The sequence below is a fragment of the Phyllostomus discolor genome, chromosome 1, assembly GCF_004126475.2.
Source record: "Phyllostomus discolor isolate MPI-MPIP mPhyDis1 chromosome 1, mPhyDis1.pri.v3, whole genome shotgun sequence".
Classification (NCBI taxonomy): domain Eukaryota; kingdom Metazoa; phylum Chordata; class Mammalia; order Chiroptera; family Phyllostomidae; genus Phyllostomus; species Phyllostomus discolor.
The window spans coordinates 91434126-91455855 of NC_040903.2; the positions used below are offsets into that span (position 1 = coordinate 91434126).

The window sequence follows — 21730 nt, forward strand, 5'->3', positions numbered from 1 at the left end:
TGTACAGGCCCTGATTGGGCACTGAACCTGCAACCTAGGCATGGAATTGAACTGCAACTCTTTGGTTTACTGGATGATGCTCCAACCAACTGAGCCACACCAGCCAGCAGTGTATTGGTTTTATATTAATTATCTAGACTGGGTGATACCAGCTCCTAAATATATTCTTTCCCAGATTTTTCTTTGATTGGGGAATAGTTAGCTTTATTTGTCACAGAAGCATGAGCTGTCTGTGGTCTTGTACTTATGCCTATGTGCTTATGCCAATAATAATGATTTTATCTTGTTATCCAATCAGAATTTAGGGAGATTGCATTAGGGGATGCAATATATATACTTTTAAGTTTAAATAAATAATATGTGTGTGATTATATTATATGAGCAATTTTCAACTGTTGTGTGCCATAAGAATTTTTAAAACATTCAATACCTGACTATTTAGTCAGGGGCACTGACCTCTTTTCCCTTAGGTTGTCAAATAAAACATCAGTAACAGACAACATAACAATAGCCATCTGGTGTGAATAATTTAAAACTATATCTATTTTTTGTCAGATTAGCAAAAAATATATTTTTGGTTTGCTGCAGAACTTTAATAACTTGTTTATATGTGCCATGAGATGAAAAAGTTGAAAATCACTGCTCTATATGTTTAAAAATCTAGTTTGCTTTTATGTGAATAATGCTTTCTGTTTTGTTTTGTGGTGGTAGTTGTGGGGTAGAATTTGTTTTTAATCACATGCTGCCCACCTTCTTTCTCAGAATGGACTTTTATTGCTTCATGCCAGTTAGATATTATCTCCTGCTGTTGGCACCTCAAACTCAATATATCCCAAACTAAACTTATTTTTTCAAACCTTTTCATCTTTTATATTCTTAATTTCTTTTTACCTGACAGGTTATTCTATTTGTAGTTGACACTTTACATGTCAATATATCCATATGTCCCATATAAAACTAATCTTACACTCTACCAACTCTAATTTCCCAGAACAGTCATATTTTATACCATAATTATTAGTAACACTGTTTATAGTGTACTTATTTGCTTATTTGTCTGGCTTCTCCACTATTTGAGGCCAGGGTTTTAGCTTATTCATTATTGTACCCTCACTATCTCTCTCTGATATATAATAAAGCACTCAGTGTTGTTGAGTGAATGATTAAAGGTATAATTTAAAATATCACCTATTAATTATACATTTACTATTTAATATGCAGGACACTGTGATGGGGTGAGCAATCATCCTGTTTTGTCTGGATATGTCCTGGTTTTAACACTGTAAGTCCTGTTTCCTGGGCAAACTAGGACAGTGTGTCACCCTAACTGTAATCATTAGGTATACAGCTATGAATAAAACAGAAGTCTCTTTTCTCATGGAGTTATCAGTATAATCATTTCAAATTTTTGTAGTTTTATTTGAACTCAATATTTCATATATGCTTTTAGACCATTAATGAAGGATCATAATTCATTTTTAAAAACTTCAATAAAGATTTAATGTCTTGAATTAATAGGGCTATTGTATATTTTGGTTTTTGTATTTTGATGTAAATTTTAGTATTTTGCAATTAATTTTACACTTCTTTAGGTAAATTCAGTAAGAATTTCTGCCATGTTCTGATAACGGCAGCCTCAGAACTAGTCTGAACTTAACTTTCTTATCTTAGTTCTCATATCTATCTTACATACCTTAGTGTCTGCATGAACTTAGAAGAGATATACTTTTATTTATTTATTTTTTAAACGACTCCTTTTTTAAAAAGATTTTATTTATTTATTTTTAGAGAGGGAAGGGAGGGAGAAAGAGAGAGAGAGAAACATCAATGTGTAGTTGCTGGGGGCTGTGGCCTGCAACCCAGGCATGTGCCCTGACTGGGAATCGAACCTGCGATGCTTTGATTTGCAGCCTGCACTCAATCTACTGAGCTACACCAGCCAAGGCTAAGAGATATACTTTTAAATGTGCGATTAAAATATACTTTTAATTGTGAGAAATATACACAGAAAACATAAAATATAAATTTGTGGATTAAAAAGTGAATACTCAAGTCAAGAAATGAAACATTGCTAAAATTTCCTTTTGGATCATAACCCTTTCCCTTTTCCCTATAGGTAAGTGCTATTTTGATTTTTATGGCAGTTATTGTACTTCTTTGCATTTCTATATGAATTATTAAACCCTCTCGAAGTGACCCCTTTATCATATGCAATATTTCTCTTATCCCTGGTATTCCTTGTCTGAATTTAATATAGTCATAATAGCTTTCTTTGATTCATGGATGCATGATATATCTTTTTTCATCATTTTATTTTGAAACTGTGTCTTTATGCTTTTTAAACTCTAGTTAATTTTATATATGCTTAATTATTATTTTTATAAATTATATTTTATTGTTTATGCCATTATAGTTGTCCCAGCTCCTCCCCCCTTTTCCCCATCTACCCAGCTGCCACCCTACTTCCACAGGCAATCCCCACACCACTGACCATGTCCATGGGTAATGCATATATGTGCTTTGGCTACTCTATTCCCTATGCTGTATTTTACATTCCTGTGACTATTCTGTAACTACTGATTTGTACTTCTTAATCCTTTCACTTTTTTCCCTCATCCCCCTGACTCTGTGTTATCTGACAACTATCAAAATGCTCCCTGTATCTATGTTTCTGTTTCTCTTCAGCTTGTTTGTTGATTTTAAGAATCAATTGTTGATAGATATGCATTTATTGTCATTTTATTGTTCATATTTTCTATCTTCTTCCTCTTCAAGAAGACCCTTCAACATTTCACATAATACTGGTTTGCTGGTGATGAACTCCTTTAGCTTTTTCTTGTTTAGGAAGCTTTAAATTTGTTCTTTGATTGTAAATAATAGCTTTGCCAAGGAGAGTAATCTTGGTTGTAGGATTCAGCTTTTTATGACTCTGAATATTTCTTGCCAGTCTCTTCTAGCCTGCAAAATTTCTTTGGAGAAATCAGCTGACAGTCTTAATGGGAGCTGTCTTGTAGGTAATTAAATGCTTTTCTCTTGCTGCTCCTAAGATTTTTCTCTTTGTTTTAACCTTTAGCATTTTAATTATGATGTGTCTTGATGTAGTTCATTTTGTTTGGGACTCTGCATTTCCTGGACTCATATGTCTATTTCCTTCACCAAGTTAGGGAAGTTTCTGTCATTATTTTTTCAACTGGTTGCCTGTTTCTTGCTCTCTCTTCTCCTTCTGGCACAACCATGATGCAAATGTTGGTTTGCTTGAGGTTGTCCCAGAGGATCCTTACACTAGTCTCACTTTTTTGGATTCTTTTTTCTTCTTTCTGTTCTTTTTATAAGATTTTATTTATTTATTTTTAGAGAGAGGAGAAAGGAGGGAAAAAGGGTGAGAAGCATTGATGTGTGAGAGATACTTTGATTGGTTGCTTCTCACATGCCTCCAACTCCAGACCTGGCCCACAACCCAGGTATGTTCCCTTACTGGGAATCAAACCAGTGACCTTTTGGTTTTCAGGTCAGAACTCAATCCACTGAGCCACATCAGCCAGGGCTTGCTCTTCTGATTGGTTGTTTTTTGCTTCCTTATATTACAAACCACTGATTTGATTCTTAGCTTCATCCACTCTACTGTTGATTCCCTGTAAATTGTTCTTTATTTTAATTAGTATATCCTTCATTTCTGACTGGACTTTAAAAAAATGTTGTTGAGGTCCTCACTAAGTTTCTTGAGCATCCTTGTATCCAGTGTTTTGAACTCTGCATTTACCTGATTGCTTGTCTCTATTTTGTTCTTTTTCTAGAGTTTTATTTAAAAAATGCTGTGCCACTCTATGTATGGCATGCCTTATGACAGTGTGCTTACATTTCACTCATCTCCCCCTTTGTGCTACTGTGGCCATACATTTTACTTCTACCTATGCTATGTAAATTGAAATGATTTTTGCTTTAAACCATCAATTGTTTTTGAGGGATTAAGAATTGAGAAAATTGTACCATCCTTGCATCCCTGAAATAAATCCCACTTGATCATAGTGTATGATCTTTTTAATGCATTGCTCGATGTGGTTTGCCAACATTTTGTTGAGGATTTTAGCATCTATATTCATCAGCAGTATTGGCCTGTAGTTTTCTTTCTTTGTTGTGCCTATATCTGGTTTGGGGATTAGGATGATACTGGCCTCATAAAAAGAGTTTGGGAGTTTTCCCTTTTCTTGGATTTTTTTGAATAGTTTGAGAAGGATTGGGGCTAGCTCTTCCTTAAATATTTTGTATAATTCTGTGAAACCATCCAGTCCAGGCCTTTTACGTGCTGGGTGTTCAGGTTTTCTGCTTCTTCTTGATTTAGTTTCAGAAGATTATATGTTTCTAGGAATTTGTCGATTTCACCTAGGTTTTCAAATTTCTTGGCATACAGTTGTTCACAGTAATTTCCTACAATCCTGTGTATTTCTGTAGTATCAGTTGTAATTGCTCTTCTTTCATTTCTGATTTTGTTTATTTGGGTCCTCTCTCTTTTTTTTCTTGATGAATCTGGTTAAAATCTTGTTGATTTTGTTTATCTTTTCAAACAACCAGCTCCTGGACTTATTGATCCTTTGAATTGTGCTTTTAGTCTCCATGTCATTTAATTCTGCTCTGATCTCAATTATTTCCTTCCTTCTACTTGCTTTGGACTTTGTTGTTGTTCCTCCAGATCTTGTAGATCTTGGGTTAGGTTGTTTATTTGAAATGTTTCTACCTTTTTTAGGTAGGCCTGTATCACTATGAACTTCCCTCTCAGGACTGCCTTCGCTGTGTCCCATATGTTTTGGACTGTTGTGTGTTCATTTCATTTGTTTCCAGAAACTTTTTGGTTTCTTCCTTGATCTCATTACTAACTCATTCATTGTTTAATAGCATGCTCTTCAGTCTCCAGGAATTTGAATGTTTTTTAGTTTTATCCTTGAGATTGGTTTCTACTTTCAATACCTTGTATAAATGAATGGATCAAAAAACTGTGGTACATTTACACAATGGAATACTATACAGCAAAAAGAAAGAAGGAACTTCTACCATTCATGACAGAATGGATGGAACTGGAAAGCATTATGCTGAGTGAAATAAGCCAGGTGGTGAAAGACAAATACCATATGATCTCATATATAAGTGGAACCTCATCAACAAAATAAACATGCTAGCAAAATATAAACAGAGACATGGAAATAAAGAACAAACTGACAGTGATCAGAGGGGAAGAGGGAGGAGGACAATGGGAAAAAGAAAGGGAAGAGTCAAAGAACATGTATAAAAGACCCATGGACAAAGACAAAGGTGGGGTGGTGAGGACTGAATGTGGAAGATGGGGAGGTTATGATGCGGAAGAGTAATAGGGGAAAATGGGGGCAACTGTAATTGAACAATTAAAAAAGAGAATTGAGAAAAAATATTATTTATTAACCCACATAAAATTTGTTGTTAATCTGTAAAGTGGTACTTTTTATTTTAGAAGTTTGATTTGGGTCTTTTAATAGTATCTTCCCTTTGTTATCTCATCATGTTCACCTTTCTTCTACTTTCTGGTAGAATATGCTATTAGTTCTGAGAGTATAGTATCAACAGTTGAGGTTACTAAATGATTTTATATATTTTGAGTGTTTTCTCTCTGAAATCATTTGTTGAATATATGAATATTTGTAATAAATATTTTAATGTTCTTACATGTTAATTCCATGTTCTCACATCTAAATCTTTTTCTTTTCATTGACTTTTTCTTGTTTATAGGACATATTTTCCTGCCTTTTAGAAGAACACTCTCTGGTAGTTTGCACTATTGACTTCACATAATCTGTAGTGTGGTTTGTGTGTGTTATCCATGTGTTTGGAATGAAATCTGTGTATTGTTCTCTGGTTTCTTACACTGATTTGAAACATTTCTCTGGTTTCCTGAGTTTCTCAGTTCTACTGAACAACCCTTGCTTTTTCAAAATGAAAATTGGCTTCTGTTTAAGGGTTTCTGTCCTTGTGGTCTTTGTTGCTATGCAAAAGTAGTGTGTGTGTGTGTGTGTGTTTTGCTTTGGGACAGCTTATTCAAACCATCAGTGACTAAATTAACACCTAGAGTTTTGACATCACCCATGAAGCTTGTCCTAACCACCTAAGTATGGTTGAGAAGTTCCCTTCTTTTGAGCTTCTAAGCATTTTGACACTTAAGATATTTTTGCTTATTAAATTATTTTAGTCTTTTTCTTAATCTTCAATAGATTATTGTTTTTTAAGTGTAAAGTCTACATTTTACTCATTTTTTTGATGCTGCAGTAACTAACATAAATAATAATTCTTGATTTCAGTCACATTTAATACATGTGGGCCTCAGAAGAAACACATTACTTCCAGTTTTAAAATAAATATCTTTTATTATTTGTCCAGATTAGCAAGATTTTGAACTATTCTAATTATCAGCACACATTTTCATAGTAGCATACACTTTCCTTTAGTGTGTAAGATTCTTAACAGTTTTGAGTCCTCATTTTCATTCTTTTATTATCTGTTGAATATGTGTGCTTTACTCTCTCCTATCTCTTCTTTAATATCTATGTTGGTTAAATTATACTCATCTTCTAGATACACGTTTGAAAATTTTTATCAGTCTTTTAGAAGTCTAAGTCTTTCTACTCTTTGTCTCCTAAGTTTGTCTAAGTTAATGATTGCTTGTTCTAATGAAATTTTCTTTGATTTATAAACTTTTGTTTAGGGTCAGGCAATCAAAAAATATTTACTGAATTTTAACTAAGTATCAAAGCAAGGAGACATGATTCATTACTTGCTCTAAACTCACTTTAAATTATTTCTACTTAAGTAGTCTCTACACATTTATATATGCTATTCTCTACAAATAATAGATGCTATTCCAAAATATAAAACAGTAGTCTTCTGAGGGTGGAAATGCTTTATCATCTAAATATAACTGCCATTTTTATCCCAACTACATACACTTAGAAGAAAAAAGACTTTTTGTTTTCTTAGAAGAAAAAAACCTTTTATTTTGTTTTTCTGTTCTTTAGTTAGTCCAGTTCTTTAGTAACTCTAGGTTCTTATATTTAATATACATTAATAAAAATTCTGCTCTTACATTAGAATTTTAAAAATACAACAACTTCTGTGGCTAGGCATTAGTTCTGAGCATTATATCAACAATTGAGGTTACTACATGATTTCATATATTTTGAGTGCTTTTTCTTTGAAATTATTGGAATCTTACCTGCCAGTGATATGCTTTTACTTTTATAGGTGGCTATGCACCATTCCTTTCTTTGACTGCCAGAGAAAGTGCTTTTACTGTTGCCTCTGATGCTGAGAACGCTGCTCCAGGCCCAGGACATTATAATATTTCAGGAAAACAGGTAAATTTATAATAGTCATTATACTGTAATGATCTAAGTTAATAAGAATTATGTTTTCGTCCTTTAATAAACTGTTAGGTCAATTGTGATATTTTATATTCCCCTAATAGTATCTTCTCATCTCAATCTACATTTTATAATTAGAGAAAGTAAATGTGTTAAATGTTGGTTCTTTTGTTGACTGTTCTTTATTATTCCATATATTCTGTAAGGCATAAAACATTGTTACATACTTCATGGTCCTTGACACTCGAATGAGAGAATAAAACTATTGAATGTTATGTAGATAAGGCATAGAAATAGGGCAAAGATATACATACTATACAGAATAGATAGAGCTATTGCCATTGACTTGTCTGTCTCCTAATTCTATACAGTACCAAGGGTGTGTGATAAGAATATTTTTGGTGGTCCATTAATGTTCAAAAACAGGGACTATAACTCCATTATCTTTATAATCATGGATATTATCTTATACTCTTTTCACATAAACATTGCATTCTTTCTTAATCAGTCCTAGCTGACCCTACCAGACTTTTATCTCTCCTGTTGAAGGCCCAGATGCTGTTACTGAAAACTTAATTTTTGCATTAGACTTCCTTGAATTAATAACAGCAACATTGTGTCAGGAGTTTCCATTTATAAACAATGAAATAGATTTTTAAGACCTACACTATGTTTACAATGAAAGATTTACAGGAAAGACATTTGAGTGGGTCATAGACTTATAGGTAGATTGAACAGTCAAGTCTTAAGAAAGGGTAGGACTAAGAAAATTCTAAGTAATTCAATAGTAAGAATTTCTGCACCATTCAACAGGGAACTGCCATTAGGTAACATACTTATTTAACTAACTAACTTCCCTCCTTCCTTCCTTCCTTCCTTCCTTCCTTCCTTCCTTCCTTCCTTCCTTCCCTCCCTGTTTTTTGCTTCCTTTCATTTTTTTATGTGTAACTCCACTGAAGATTAAAATTCCCAGTAGGGGAAATCTGATTTATCCAGTTTCATTATAAAATTGTCATATTTCAACATTCTGAAACCCATAGATTAAATAGTAAATATAACATGAGATATTATAAAAGTGGTTAGGAATGTAGGCTCTGGAGTTAGACTGCCTGGATTCAAAATCTGTCTCTGCCACTTAATAGCTATGAGACTTAATCTTAACCATTTAATCTCCTTGGGCCCTGGTTTCTTCATCAGTTAAATAATAATTTTGTAGACTCTTTCTAAGGACTAAGTATATTAGCATTCAGTAAACATTTAGAATAGTGCCTGGATATAGTTAGCATTCAGTACATTCTAGCATTATTAGTATTGTCATTTTACAGTAGAAGGGAGAAAGAAAGAGATAGAAAATGAAAGAAAGTCATGTAGGAGCAAAGAAATATGGGTAGGTACTTGTTTTATTTCTGTAACTGATCATGAGGCTATAGGTAGCTGAAGATTTTTCCATTACGCATTCCAGGTTCACCGTTGTTTCAACAATGACTGTATCTTGTAGAGTTCTTAGCTTGGTGAGGTGATCAGAATGTTGAGTTCTAAGGAGCTTGAGCTCTTAATTCTCAGACTTGTTTCACCTTTACATAAACTTGCTTTCAGCATTTTCACTGGCTGTCATAGTGTGAAGAGGCTTTGCAGGTTGTCCCTATGTTTCATCCCACCTTAACTTTTAATAGTCCTGTTTTTTGATCCTGGTCAAGTTAATGACCTTAGCCAATGCACTAACATCCTTATTTTGCTTTTTGCTTGGTAGCATAAAGAGCCTGGAATGGTCAGTTGGTGGTCTCAACTTCCAATTCAGTGGAACATCTGTTGCTTCTCACTGGGGTCTTAAAACTTCCAGAATCCTAGAGCTTAGAGGACAAAAAACAGACAATTTGATAGTGGGTCATTAAGTGTAATCATTAGGAGTGTCACTCCTGCTTCTACTCCATGACCCACAGATTAACATTTTATGGGTGTATGGCCTTGCTAGCTCTACTAGTAGTTCTAATGTTAAAACTTATGTGTAACTCCAGTATTCCAAGAGGCAAATGAAGTGAAATATATAATAAGTAGACTTTAAACTTGTTAAATATGACAAGTGTCAGGAAGTTAGAATATTATTTTATATTAATACCGATTTTAATCAATTCTGTATGAGATAATATAAAGTACAATTTTGATTAAATTTTGTTTTATTCCAAATTGGGTATATTTCTTAGATTTCAAGAATAAGGAATTAGTACTTCTTTTTTGTGTAATGAATGATCTAATAAAAAAGAGTTCTAGTAGTCTCTATTTTTTCTTCCCTAAAACTATAAACAAGTGCCATAAGAAGATGGATTTTCTTGGTTTAAAAAGTGACTAATAATTTATTTATTCAATTGCTGCTGATTTTTTTGGTAGTTTTAAGCCAAACCATTGCAGAACTGAAGTTCAAGAGATACGAATTTATTGTACTGTTTAAGAAATAAAGTTCATTTGATTTTAAATGGATGAATTAGGAAACATTTTTGTAATGTGATATAGTTTGTGTATTATTAATTCTGTAAAATTAAAGTGATAATTTTATTGGAAATTAATGCAAGTATTTAACAACTTATTTTAAAATTTTCTTTTGGAAACATTGGTTGAAAGCATATAGTTTCTATCAGCAATTACTTAGTAAACATTATTTAGGGATTTTGGTGGAATTTAAACAAACCAAAAATGTAAGTTGTACTTGGGAGTGCTTGCCTCCACTATAAAATATAAAATACTTGAAGCTTTGTAAAGTAGAACATTTAGGTGTTGAAGTTGCATACCCTAATTTGGCTTTCTATTGTTCTCTGTATCTCTTAATAGCTGTTTCACTTTGATTATGGTTGTCACCAGTATTCCAAGGATGGGAGTCAAGGATGGGAGTTGGGCATACTTTTTGCCTTTATAGCTTTTACCTGGTTGTGGGCAAAATTGCTTTTACTTTGTTTCCTTTAGCATATCTGAAACATGCTAAGTTTTTTTTGAAAGGAAGTTTGCTTAGTAGAAAAGAACATAATGGAATTAAAATGAGAAAATGAGAAGAAGAATCATTTTTACAAAGTTCAGTCTTCTGATCCTTTAATAGATAATTAGCTTTGTAAGTCACTTACCTTGCCTGTTCATAGTTTCCTAGGATTCTCATTTCATAGTGTCAGTACAAATTTCACTTATGTTTTCTGGTCATGTTCTTTTTCAGTTTCTGATTTGTCTCTGCTTGGCAGGTACCATCTTGTTTTTTAGTACATGAGAATAGTTCTAGATGTGGGATCTTTTTGGGGGGTAGAGCCAAATAGTTTCTTTCATATTTTTTATTATCTAAGCCCAGGAATAGATGTCTACATTAAAACTGATTTCTGATCTGAGTGATACCTCTCACTAGAGCTCAATAATAAGACATATAATACAGTACATGCCTTTAACCTGCATATGAGACTCTGCTCCTGTAATGTTGGAGGGTTGCTGACAATATCATAAATTCATCAAATAACTGTAGTGTTTAGACCAAAGCTAGTATTCAAGATGTAGTATGACTGTTTTCTCATAGGTTTTCGTATAAGATATAGAATTACTCAGTAGTATTTTGTTTGGAGTCATTTATCTGACATATGGCAGTTCCTTTTGTAAACTCTTCTAAAATCAGTAGAATTGGTAATTATGTAATATGAGTAATCTGAAAGAATTCTGGTTAATTTGTACATAGTTAAAAAAATAACATTATATTACCAGGAAGACCTGAGTTGGTGGGCTCCTTCTTGGTTCTTTTCTCACAAGAGAGTTCAGGTGAGAGACAACTTGTATAGTAGAAATAAGATGACAAGTTTATTTATGAAATAAACTTGAGCATGAAGCTGCAAGCTGGCACTCAGCTAGTGAGTGCCTTAACGATAAAGGTTTTAGGGGTTTTATTCTTCTGGCCAGCTTCTAGGTTCCACTTCCTCCTTCCCTCTCCAGACCTTGGGATCAATATACAGTGTCAAAAGCTTTCTTTCCCAGATAGTGGAAAAGATACAGATTTCAAGGGTTGACCTCCTCCTGCACTATCATGGTTTTTCTTGTGACCTTTGGAACACCTGGCAAACTTACCTGATCAGGTTGCTGAATTATTGAATGAGAGATGTCTCCCTCCTTCGCTCTGCCTTGGTTTGCTATCTGTCCTGCCTAACAATTATATCATTTTTTAAACCTTCTATTAAAGTATTCAATATAAATTTACATTGCTGTTTGAGTTTTAAGATCAGAGACCATAGTAATGGTTTTCAAAAAAGGGCTTTTTTCCCCACATGATTTAATTCTTTATATAACTTGTCATGTTTTTTGCAAAATCATTAAGATATATTATTATAGATCCAATCCCTTTAAACATAGGAATTATGATCTTATTAAAACTAATTAAGTACTGAATTGGCTATTTGAGAATATAATTTGACCATTTTTAAAAAGAACTCTATTGTGTATTACTTTTTTAAAAAATTATTTTATTGTTCAATTACAGTTGTCTGCATTTCCCCCCCATGCCCCAGCCAAACCCACCTCCCGCCCTTGCTTCCACCCCTGCCCCTTGGTTTTTTCAATGTATCCTTTATAGTAGTTCCTGAAAACCCTACCCCTCATTATCCCCTCTCCCCCTTCCCTCTGGTTACTGTCAGATTGTTCTTAATTTCAATGTCTCTGGATATATCTTCCTTGCTTGTTTGTTTTGTTGATTATGTTCCAGTTAAAGGTGAGATCATATGGTATTTGTCCCTCATCACCTGGCTTATTTCACTTAGCATAATGCTCTCCAGTTCCAACCATGCTGTCGCAAAGGGTAGGAGCTCCTTCTTTCTCTCTGCTGTGTAGTATTCCATTGTGTAAATGTACCATAGTTTTTTGACCCACTCATTTACTGATGGGCACTTAGGTTGTGTATTTCTTAAAAGCTGAATGAAGCTAAGTAAGAAGCAAACTAGAGATAGGCTCACTTAATAGTGATTGTGACCTATTGACAGGAATACACCATGTAAAAAGATCTGTTGGTATATCAGTGACTTAAAAAAACCTTATCTGACAAATGCTAATCACAGTTATGAAACACCTTTTGAGTCATTGCACTATGACTATGTATAGAAACTAGTATGATGGAACTTTATCTCAAATAACTGGCTATTAGCCAGTTGATTAATATTCTGATTAGAGAAAATCCAGATATGTAGCATGGAAGATTTTTCCCTGCACCTTCTCTGCAACAACAAAAAAATGTTCGAAACTAATCTGATCATAAAACCAAGCTGTTGCCAGTAAACCTACATAAATATCCCTAGAAATGACCAAAATGTTATTGTAGAAGTAATTAATCCTAAGCAAGTTTGTAAGGCTTGTATTTTCCTTGCAATATAAATACCAGAATTTTTAGCTCATTTCAGGGTTATAAATTCTCCAGGAGTTTGTAAATATACATTGTTTATTCTTGCTCCACAGCTTTGGAGACTCCTGATTCTTATGCTAAAACTGAGTTTTGCATTTTCTTAGCATGTTCTAAGTACAGTAAATTTTAGTTTAAGTTCAGAGTTAAAATTGACAGCTCTCATTGTCGTTTTCTCTTGTCTTCTTTTACTAGAACTATGTCTTCAGTTAAGAGCCTTAACTTTCTCATGTTCAATTTTAAAACTATTCATATTAATATATAACATTTACCATATAGGTATTAATTATGAAGTACTTCTTCTAATGATTTCATAATTTTTTCTCTTCAATTCAGTATAATATAAAGGGAGGCCAAAGTCTACAAAACCGGGAGAAACGTTTTAAGAAGTTTATTTCCAGTAATCCAGGACCAGCAAGCTATGATCTGTCTTGTCTTGGAACATTAAATATTGTGAAAAGAAAAGTACTAGAGGCTAAAGAGCATCTCCAATCAGTAGGTTGCAATTTTAAAGTATGCTTCTAATGACATTCTTTTTAATTAAAGAAGAAAGGGTTCAGAGATTTCTTTGATAAGTACATTTAAAAAGCCTTACTATAAAAAGTAGTAGGCTCATTAGTATCCATATTGTGGTTATTTATAGTTAAATGACTACTTGATTTTATAAGCTCGAGTTTTAAACTATATTACCATCTGACTTCTCTTTTGCTTTTGATAAATCTGTAGTCACTTGCAATATCCATGGTGTACAGAAAGTAAGGGAGATTTTAAAAACTACCTGAGTGTTTTATATATGAGAGGAAACTCTATTTAAGTAGTTAATAAAACTGAAATTTAAAACATGGTTCCTGAAATAAAAAGCTTAAAATTTAGATGGGAGAGATATATAGGGAACTATTAAGGCAAGATGAAATCTGACAAGTGCTAAGTGGATGACCTTGTAATTAAATGCCATAGGAATTTAAAGGAAGACTGCTATGTTATGGGGAAGTTTAGTTTAGAGAGGGTTTATAGAGGAGGTTGGCTTTGAAGAATATGCATTTAGACATGGAGAGCTAAGTGAGTGAAGATAGAGAGGTAGGATCTTCTGGAAGACAATGAGATTATTTGACTGGAATGAGGAATTTGTTCAGGGAGCTAGCAGGTAATTTGTTTGAAAAGGTGTGTTGGTGTTATATAAATGAATAATTTTTACACCAAAGGCCTACCCCTTTGACATAAATAATATAATCTAGCCGATTTTGGTCATGGTTTCTTTTAATTATTTCCCTCTTATGTTGCCATAACTCTTTCACATAGCTTATATTAATTAAATTTGAATTAGTTTTCTGTGTGTTTAGGAGAATATTTTTTAGGGTTCAGTACTCAGCTGAATAATGTCAGTGCAATTACAATGAGGTTAAGTGTTAGAAGAGTACTTAAATACCAGTTGTTTCTTGTGTGGGGACACTTAAATATTTATTTACTCATGCACGGATTTAGCAGACATGTTTTGAGTGACTATGTGTACCAGACATAATCCAGGCACTGATAATATATAGGAGACAAATCACTGCTCCCTGGGGTCTACAATTTTAACAAAAAAGAAGTGAATGCAATTCAATATAAAAGTTTGATGAATGATATCTTAATAAACATGTATCATAATAAAATGCTTACTAGCAGCCCAAAGAAGAGAGTTTTTGGAGGAATATGGATATTATAGTTGAACTGCATCTTTGTGGATTCACTAAGTACTTAAAAAGAATCAGAAATAAACTCTTTGGAAGAGAAAACCATATAAATGAAGACTTTGTGGTATTTAATGGCATGTTATGTTCAGAGAACAAAGTTCTCTGGAATACTTGGAGTACAGGATTGAAGGGAGAGTAGTAGGAATGGAAGCTGGAGAGGATGTAGGGGCTGTATTTTGGAAAGTCTTGACATCATGCAAATAACTTTTGAAAGTAGTGAGTAGGAGGATCCGCGCAGTACTTTTCTGTTTTAATTTGGTAGTCAGTCTCATTAACTATCACCGAAACTACTTAATGGTCTTAATGATAAAAAAAAATGCAGCCAGTGACCCTGGCTGGCGTAGCTCAGTGGATTGAGCGCGAACTGGGAACCAAAGTGTCCCAGGTTCGATTCCCAGCCAGGGTACATGCCTGGGTTGCAGGCCATAACCCCCAGCAACCACACATTGATGTTTCTCTCTCTCTCTCTCTGTCTATCTCCCTCCCTTCCCCTCTAAAAATAAACAAATAAGTTTTTGAAAAAAAAAATGCAGCCAGTGATAGTATGTTTATAATATAATTATATGTTGATCATGTGTGTACCAACTAGAAAAATTATTTTTTTATTTATTTAGAAACTATACAGGATCAATATATTCTTAATAATGAGTTCTCCAGGTAACTAAATCATTTAAATGTCTGCACTTTGATATATTCTATACTAGTATTTTTAATGCATGGTACTCCTTGTTTTTATTTACTAATAAATTATAAAATATTTTTTATTAAAGGAAATTTTGAAAAAGGATAATCACCCTAAAACTCCAGACAGTTGCACTGATATTCTGTTAGTGTTTGCATAGTTCCTCCAAGTATTAAATCATGTTATATTAAGAATTTATACACATATAATTTCACATAACTTACATAGCTGTAGTCATAATTCAACTTTATACTTTTTTTCCATTTAGTATTATGTCATAGACATTTTTCTTGCTATATAGTCTGCATAATTAGGATATTTCTAAGGGGGCCAGTATGATGGAGATAAGTCAGGAGCTGGGAAGGAATGAAGTTGGGAAATGTTACAGAAAATAAGTTCATTTTCTCCCAGCAGATAGTATGATAGCATAGCATGAGTGATGTTGATTGTTGATGTGACTGTAGGAGTGAATGTCTGTTTTTATTACCTGCTTTACTAAGCAAGATAAATAGGTGAGCCAAGTGAGAGAGACTCCTGGTCTCTAAAGGCAGCTTTAATAGTAATGCTATGTGTTATCTTGGTTTATATGATGATGTGAGACTTGAATCCACTCCCTTAAATTGCTTTTATAGAATAAACATTTTTGACTTATGTTATGTAACTCATTAAGTCTATTTAATAGTTGCCTTTTAATAAATTTTAATATTTGGTTCTTCATTCCTACTCCTCTTGCCTTTGAGTAAATATAAAATGTTTTCTTACAGAAAATTTCAAGGTCACCTTCAGTTTTCAGAAGTGTTCATGTTCCTTCAATTCCTTCCTGTGGACAGTCATATGGTTATGATATTAATGATGATGACAGTATTGTAAGACAGTTTCCACCTGCTAGTGATAGCACACTAGGTCCAGCGTACTATAAACCTCAATTTGTAAGTATAAAGCATTTCATATTGACAATTTGGAAAGTCATTTATGATTATGCATGTTTAGTCAAGTAACACTAACTGTGGCAACAAATAGACCCCCAAATCTGAGTGGATTAACACAATGAAGTTATTTTTTCCTCAATAATGTGGGCAATCCTTGTTAGGAGATTTTCTTTCAAGTAGAGATTCAAGGACACAGGCTTATTCCATTTGTGTTACTGTCATCCCCTGGGGCTTTGTCATCCGCATACAGCTGGCAGAAGGGCACAGAGGGTGGAGGACCACTAGTGGGAGGTTTCTGTGGAGCAGGCCTGAGGGCAGAAGCTTTGTTACATGGACACACTTAACTGTCAAAGAGGCTGGGGCATATAGTCTTACTCAATCAAGGGAGAAGAGAAAATAAGTTTAGCCTATTAGAAGTGACTGCTATAAACCACAATCATATGCAATGCACAGATATTCTTTCCTTGAATTTGAAAGTAAAAAAGAGCATTTTATTTTAAAAGAATTTGAATCTGACTATATTATTTATTTCATAAATGATTATAAAAAAGATAAGGAACATATTGGATTAAAATATCAAGCATAATATATCAGATTCATCTCATCTATGTTTAAATTTCAAACCTGGTTGGAGGTCAAGGAAGATTTCATTCAGCCAGTTGAAGTGTATGAGTTATCCATGAATACAGATAATAAATAAGATGGATGATATGTCTGGTTTTACTTAATTAGAAGAAAGAAATATATAGCGCTTTGAACCTGTTGTATTTTCATAGTTTTATAAGATCTCGAAGAAGTAATCCTAGCGGGGAAAGGGGCAAAAATTAAGTGTAGATTTAAGGAGCAGAAGAAGAAACACCTTGTGCAAAGAATAGGTACTCTCAGGATTTGGCTTGACCTTCACTACCAGTAGTTTTTGTTTGGTTTTGTCTCCAACTTTGGGCTTAGTTAGGCTTAAGCACCTTCAGAAACTATCTGGTTTGTGGCAATAGGCATACGAAGGCATTCTTGGGTCTTAGATCCTTTGAATTGTTAAATTTTTTTTTCTTAAAATATTTTATTGTAATTTATATAATTACACATTTAATAGTACAAACATAATAAAAGATACCACATACACTCCATCACATATAACATGTAAAATTTTATTACACTTGAATTAGATATATTTTTAAATAAATATAATTATTACCCTTTCTAATTTTCCTCCCTTCATTCTTTTCCTTTTGTTAAAGTAAACACTAAATTTTTATTACATGCATGTATAACTCCATATTGTTGTATGATTTTAAAAATATGACTAAATGATATTATCTGATATATAGGTAGCTTAGTGTTTCACTTAATGTTATATTTCTTAGTTTTAACCATATATATGTATTAGATCTAGTTCATTTATCATTTCCAGATAGTAAGTTCCTTTTTAAAAAAATAATTTATATTTTAAAATAGTTTTAGACTGATATAAAAGTTATAAGCATAATATAAAAAATTTTCATATACCATTCACTCATATCCTCTAGTTAATACTTTACTGCATTTGCTCTAGCATTTTATCTCCTTATACATTTATATTATTATTTTTATTAAATTAGAGAGTGTGTTTAATACATGATGCTCCTTTATCTCTAAATACTTCAATGTAAATTTCCAAGAAGAAGACATTTTCTTTTATAGATACGGAAAAATTATCAAAATCAAGAAATTTTTATTCATATAATATTATTATCTAATTTATGGATCTTTTGAAAATATTGCTAATTACCTCAATGATCTTACATTTTTTTTTTGTCCAGAGTCCAATTAGGAACAGTTTTTCAGTCTTTCTTTGTCTTTTGTAACCTTATATTTTCGAAGAGTACAGGCTATTTATTTTGTAGACTATGTCTCAATTTGGAGGCTGCGTTAGAGGTCTGTCCAGAAACATCCAGCCATTGTTAATATAACAAGAATGGTTTGCACCACATTGATGTAACTTGGCAGCCAAGGGGAGTTGTCTGGAGTGTGCATGTGTGAACAATGAAGACTTCACTGTACTAGTCAGAGGGGGCATTAGACACCATTGAGAGAGCATGTGTACTGTGTGACTATCACATTCAAAATGACTGAGTGAGTAGAGCAAAGAATCTGCATCAAATTTTGTGTTAAGCTTGAATATTCCTCCATGGAAAGTATTCAAATGATTCAGAAGGCTGCATCTATGGGCAACTGGTGATTGGCAGATTCATCGCAACATACCCGCTCCTGCATCATGTCTTGTGCACAGTTTTTTGGTGAAACAGCAAGTCACCCAGGTGACTTAGCCCCTCTACAACCCAAATTTGGCACCCTGTGACTTCTGGCTTTTCTTAAAACTGAAATCACATTTGAAAGGGAAGAGATTTCAGACTGTTGATGAGATTCAGAAAAATACAATGGGGTAGTTGGTGATTGGGAGAACTGGGTGAGGTAATAAAGTGCCTTCTTTGAAGGGGACTGAGGCATCATTGTCCTTTTTTTTAAATTTTTTTTAAATTTTTTTTTAATTTTTTTTATTTTAATCATTGTTCAAGTACAGTTTTCTCCCCCCTACTCCCATTCCAGCCCACCCACCCTACCCTCCCCCCTTTCCCCCATTACCCCCCACCCCTAGTTTTTGTCCATGTGACCTCCAAATTTGTTCCTGTAATCCCTACCCATTCCCCCCTGAAATTCCCTCTTCTCTCCCCTCTGGCCACTGTGAGACTATCCCCTATTTCAGTGTCTTTGGTTATATTTTGCTAGTTTTTTTTGTTTTGTTTTGTTGTTTAGATTACTGTTAAAGGTGATATCATGTGGTATTTGTCTTTCACTGCCTGACTTGTTTCACTTAGCATAATGCTTTCCAGCTCCTTTGTATAGTGTTTCTTGTATCTTGTATCTTCTTCAATAAATGTCTCTATCGGTCATGGCATGTGGCTGGATACTTTCTGGACAGAACTTGTATTTTCTCATGATTAGCATAAGTTTATATATTTTGGCAGGAATACTATAGAAACAATGTATCCTTCTCAGTGTACAACATAAAAAGCACAGGGTGTCTATCTTGTAACTGGCATTGTTTATTTGAAGTGGTGTGTTCCAGTTTTATTTACTGTAAAGTTACTATTTTTAAAATATTTATGAACATTTTAGGAGAGTTACTTTAAGAATAAGTAAATACTTTATTCTTGATCAAATTCTGACTAATATAACATCCATTGATGATACCTGAATCAGTTTTACTGTGATGTTTATCAAATGGTGATTTTCTAACTTCATCTTTTTCTCATTTATTTGTTGGCACTTTACTATAATGAAGAACTTTATCTTCTCATTTATGTATTATATGAGTATGGATTCAGAATTCTTGTTTTACTCAAAGGGTTGTAATTTATTATTCGTTATTTATTTTGAGATTAAATTACTTCAGGTTTGTCTTTTGGGAGCCCGTTCAAACTGCTTCTTGTGTCTTTTTTGACACATCACCATCGTTCTTTAAGCATTTTCTTACCTTCTGGCACAGTAAGACATTTCAGGTTCACCTCACTTCTTTCCCTGTGCCAGCCTTGGAATCAGCCATTTCTTCAAAAAGCCCTACTCCCACTTAGGAGAAAATGCTATTTCCAAAAAAGATCGGTGCACCACATACATGCATTGCTACTGGGTTGTCATTTCTTTTAGGACAAAGTTAGAAATATATTAGAATATATTTCTTCTCTGTTAAAACATTGAGTTTATACTGATACCTCCAATTCTAACTTGACACCACAGGTTTTTTCTAGTCTTTCCTTTTTCATATTTAAATTCACTTCCCCCACAATGAGAACCCTGGCTTCCCTTATCCTCAATATGTGTGCTTATTTGCTTAATCCTATAAATCTCTGAAAGTAGTTACAGAATTACTAACCCATCCTGCAAAATAACAGACTTCGGGTGGTATAAAACTCTTACCTCTATGTGACCTTGAGGCTTTACACAAGCAGGAAGTGAAAGCTAAGGCACACTTTAAACTGCCTACTTGAGTGTTAAAGGTGTGCCTCAATACATACCTTTATGCATTGTGTTGCATTGCACCTATGCAAAGGCTAGAGATTTATTGGTTCAAGGCATTTAAGGAAACCTCTCTCCAACCACCATCACCTGGCTGTTCAGCTAACCAGTCTGAGGTTTCAGTGACCATACATGACGAGTACAGAATTTAAAGAATTAGTCCAGGAAAATCACTGAACACTAACAAACCGCCACCCCCCACCCCATAAAAAAATTGGGGTAAGGAAGATTCTGATTTTCAGAGTTGCCAAACTCTATCATTTAAAATGTTCAGTATTCAACAGAAATTATGAGACATGCAAGGAATAACAACAACAAAATAATGGTTTAAAAATTCTGTCATTACCCTTAACTTATACCTCAAAATGTTATTCTTGTTTTAAAATTATATATTTATATGTAGTGGTTTTTTTTTATTTTGGAGTAATATATCATGCATCAGAAGGCTAGAATAAAGCCTCCAAGCTTCTCCAGATGTAGAAAACGTTTTCACATATGGATAAACAGTTTGACATGTAACATTTGATTTTATTCCGGCTAAATTATTATTAATAGAAGACCAAACTAAAAAGAAAATTTATCCACGCTTTTAATAAGTCCAATTTTTATGACTTATTTTAGTAATTATTGAGTCAATCCAATTTATATTTATTATAATAAAAATCTAGATCTAATTTAAGAAAACACTAAAATAGATTTATACATAAATTAAAGACTAAGTTCTTAGTCTTTAGACTAAGTTCACAAGAATATTCAGTAAAATTTAACTTGAAGTGAATTGTAATATTTTCTGAAATCTCCAACTTGAATTTGAGAGAGCTAGAGATAAGATGGCAAACTCCATAGCTGAAAGCTTAATTTTCTTGTTCTTGCAGAAAAAAAAATGCCACAGGTTTCTCACAGACAACCATAAAGTTGATAGTATAGTGATGTTAATTCAAATCTTAGCCAAATTTCTGATAATGCTGTTTTTAAGCTGCTTTTTGAGATAATACTATGTACAGGCTCAGTTTCTAGATGTGACCGTTAATAGAAAGTTAATATAGTAATCCAATAGTTGGGTAATTATTGTGGTTCTTCCCTGGACTGGTGAATAACATCTGCTAAAGCAGAGGCAACTCTGAAACTGAGAGTTCTATAAGACTCTAGCCAACGAATTATGTTTTAGCTATATTTAATATGTAAAGAGAAATTTTATATATGGTATTTTGTATAACATTTTGAATTATAACTTTAGCTTCTCTCTCTCTTTTTAGAAGAGCTCAGGTGATCATTAGACATTTAGTTTTCAGAGGTGGATTCCACAAGCAAAGTTTGCAGTTGGAAGTATGACACTGACATATTCACTAATGATAACATGCTGGGAACTTACCTGTGTGCAGTGACACTGGCAGGCAGTCCGTTAGTGTTTAAATTGATGTACTTTGGGACTTTTAATCCTTCATAAATTATATTTACATGCTTAATTATGGAAATGACTTGGGGGGAAAATTGCATAGCCACTTCTTCATTTATTTCATTTTCATTGTGAATGACAGCTAGTAATTCTTCTTCTA

General features: G+C 33.3%; 1 protein-coding gene across 1 annotated transcript in view; it reads left to right on the top strand.

The window, feature by feature from the left end:
* The window catches only part of STPG2 (sperm tail PG-rich repeat containing 2), a 175675-nt gene that overhangs the window by 7795 nt on the left and 146150 nt on the right, over nt 1-21730 (top strand). The window contains 2 exon segments of the mRNA XM_028506247.2: nt 7261-7373; nt 15960-16124. Of these exon segments, the coding sequence (XP_028362048.1) occupies nt 7261-7373; nt 15960-16124 (278 nt within the window).